The following is a 3425-nucleotide window of genomic DNA, read 5'->3' as shown; positions in this document are numbered from 1 at the left end:
TTATTATTAAATGTTTATATAGTTAGTAATATGTTTTATAAATATGTAAATATTTGATTTTTTAAAAAAATAGATCTAGGTCAAGTCCAACCGATCATTGTTTTAGGCCCACCCTTGGCTTGGACCGTTGGACATATCTGGGCCGGATTAGAAGCGGCCTGATTGATACTCTTAAAATTTAAGATGTGTAAGGGCGACGGGACAGAGGGGTGAGAGAGGCGTAGCTATGCGTCGCTTCGCCCTAAATCGCCCACTCGTCGTGAGGCGAAGCACAAAACCATCGCCGACGCCGAGGAGCCTTCCATCCAATCCACCTAACCGTCTACAGATCCTCCCCTACTTGTGTACCTGCTCGGTTTCCTCCCGAGACAGCTCCGATGTTGACGACCTGCCACGCGAGATCTCCGCCCTCCTCTCCGGCTCCGCAAACTGGAAGGCCGTCATGGTCGCTTCCGACATCCCTCGCCGCCTCTCCCCCTCCGCCGTGTCCGCCTTCTTCACCGAGCAGGGGCGCGGTCAGATGCTCGATCCCAAACGCCTTTTGGACTTTTTCTACTGGTCGGGATCGCAGATGGATTCCCCTCACGCCTTGGACTCCTTCGCCTCGCTCGCCATCACGCTGTGCAACTCCGGGCTTTTACCCCATGCCAATGGACTCCTCGAGCGGATGATCAAGATCTATCCCTCTCCGGCTGCAGTCTTGGGTTCTATCTATGGGAGCTTTTCTCAGGATGGGCAGTCTAATCCGGCTGTGTTCAGCGTTCTGGTTGATACTTACAAGAAGATTGGAATGTTCAGGGAAGCTGCCGAAGTAGCCTTGTCAATGAAAGGTGGCGCTTTTCCCCCAAATTTGAGATGCTGCAATGCGTTGCTCAAGGATCTTCTGAGAACTAATTCGATGGATTTATTCTGGAAGATGCACGATTTCATGACAAGGGAACAATTGGGTTGCGACCTCTACACTTATACTATTTTGATTGATGCCTATTGTAAGTTAGGAAATGTTGATGCAGCTAAAAATATTTTCATGGAGATGGAGCAGAAATCATGTACCCCAAGTGCGGTCACATACAACACGTTGATCTCTGGTTTCTGTAGAGTTGGGGCTCTTGAGGATGCTTTTCAGTTGAAGGAGGCAATGGTGAAGAAAGGATTAGTTGCTGATAAATATACTTATGGTGTTCTCCTTAATGGTTTATGCAAAAATGGCCGGTCGCAAGAAGCAAGAAAGTTGTTTGATGAGATGTTAGTGATTGGAATAAACCCTTCTATTGTTGTGTACTCTACCTTCATTGATGGTCTGGTTAGAGAAAGTAAAATAGATGAGGCCTTCAGAGTAAAGGATGAGATGGTAAAAGTAGGGATGCAGCCTAATATGGTTACCTACAATTGTCTCATTCGTGGGGTATGCAGAGCAGGAAATATGTACAAGGCCCATGAACTTTTAGATGAAATGGCTCGGATAGGATTGAAGCCAGATACATGGACTTACAATGTAGTCATAGAAGGGTTCTTCAAGTTGCGTAATTCTCAAGCAGCAGTTGGAATATTTGAATTGATGAAAAAAAGGAAAGTCTTACGTAATTTGTATACCTACAGCGTGATGGTAAATGGGTTTTGTGGTTGTGGAGAATCTAGGCAGGCAGAGGCTTTGCTGATGGAAATGCTTGCTAATGGTTTGGAACCTAATGCTGTCATTTATTCCACTCTCATTGCCGGTCAGTGCCGGGAAGAGAGAACAGCGGAGGCATGCCAGACTTTGGATAAGATGGTTGATAGTAATGTTCAGCCTGATACATTTTGTTACAATACACTGATAATTGGCTTATGCAAGGCAGGACACGTTGAAATTGCAAGAAAATACTTCAATCAAATGCAAGAGCGAGGGTTGTCTCCAAATACATTCACATATGCAGCTCTCATTGATGGGCTCAGTAAATCTGGTGATATGCATGGAGCAGAGGAGCTTTACCAGCAGATGGTTTCTCAAGGAGTAAAACCAAATGATGCCATTTTAACGGCCCTTGTTGATGGGTATTGCAACTCTGAAAATGTCGCCAAGGCATTCTCCACCTTTCACTCCATGTTAGGAAAGGATTTCTCTCCAGATGTGAGAACATACACTGTGTTTATCCATAGCCTCGCAAAGTATGGGAAGATGCAAGAGGCTTTCCAAGCTTTCTCAGAGCTTGAGGAGAAAGGTTTGGTTCCTGATGTGTACACTTTTAGTTCACTTTTATTTGGGCTTTGTAAATCAGGTGATATGACCAGGGCTGTAGAAATCCATGATGAAATGTGTGCTAGAGGTGTTGAGCCAACGGTTGTTACCTACAATACCTTAATTGATGGCTTTTGCAAGTCTGGTGATATTGAAAGTGCCAGAAAACATTTCAGGACCATCTCTGAGAAGGGTTTGGTACCAACTAATGTGACGTACACTATGATGATTGATGCAAATTGCAAAGGTGGAAACATGTCTGAAGCACATCTGTTGTATAATGAAATGGTTTCTAAGGGAATTGTTCCTGATAAGTTTGTTTTGGATGCCCTCAACTCTGGCGGCATAGCGGCTGATATGTGAAGGACTCTGTTGTTCTTGGATGGTACCATTGCCATAAGGCTCCCTAACGATTCATACATGAGTTTGGCGGCAAAGAGGAAGTAACTAGGTTTCTATTGTAGTTTGGGCAAGGAGGTTTATGACTGCTACTGTGTGGATGCACAGCGGGGACTGATAATTATGCTGAGAAAGAATGTTTGCAAGGGGCATGCCAAGTTGCCAACTATTTTGCCAGATACTTTCATCTAGACATCAATCATCAATGAATATCACTAAATCAAAAACAGATCAGTTGCATGAACATTGTATAAAGAAATGATGGGAGATGATTTACTTCCACGAGAAATACACGCAAAGCCAGGGTCCAATTCTACCAAAAGTAGGAAATATGTATTCAAATGCAACAATATATATATATATATACTTTGCATGACAGATCTAATTGCCGAGTTATTATTTGAATAAATGGAGCCAGCTCCTACTCTATGTTTCTACTTGGCGATGCAAATTGATTTTCTGATGTTAACTTGGATTCATGTTGAGTTCTTTTATAATAAATAACCTAAATATTTATGAGGCAATTTTGAAGTAATTCATTTGTTTTTCTTAGTCATCGATGCAAGAGTACGGACTCAATGTAGCCGCCAAGCAAGCAATCAGCCTACGCTGTTGCTCGACCAAAATAATTCAAGAGGCCCGAATAACACTTACAGTATAAAAGGTGAGTGGTTGGAAAGGAGATGATATATTTTCTTTTATAATTCTGTTCCATCCTAATCAATTCAATTATGTCCCAGGAGTAAAAGATGATATATTCTGGATTTCACTCTCTTTGGTCTTTCTAGCTCTATTATTCTACCAATAG

At 42.7% G+C, this 3425-nt stretch overlaps 1 protein-coding gene across 1 annotated transcript; it reads left to right on the top strand.

The window, feature by feature from the left end:
- The first annotated feature begins 219 nt into the window (after positions 1-219).
- On the top strand, positions 220-3046 carry LOC141820161 (uncharacterized). Its single transcript, XM_074707435.1, has one exon. It carries the CDS (start codon positions 227-229, stop codon positions 2579-2581), a length of 2355 nt encoding a protein of 784 aa, XP_074563536.1. The 5' UTR covers positions 220-226; the 3' UTR covers positions 2582-3046.
- Positions 3047-3425: the final 379 nt, after the last annotated feature.

This window comes from Curcuma longa, unplaced genomic scaffold (genome assembly GCF_044706935.1).
Source record: "Curcuma longa cultivar G26 ecotype Majalengka, Jawa Barat unplaced genomic scaffold, ITB_CL_G26_1.1 utg2798_np1212_758248_RagTag, whole genome shotgun sequence".
NCBI classification, from domain to species: Eukaryota; Viridiplantae; Streptophyta; class Magnoliopsida; order Zingiberales; family Zingiberaceae; genus Curcuma; species Curcuma longa.
The sequence above is the reverse complement of the archived record's forward strand: the minus strand, read 5'-3'. Positions and strand labels throughout refer to the sequence as shown.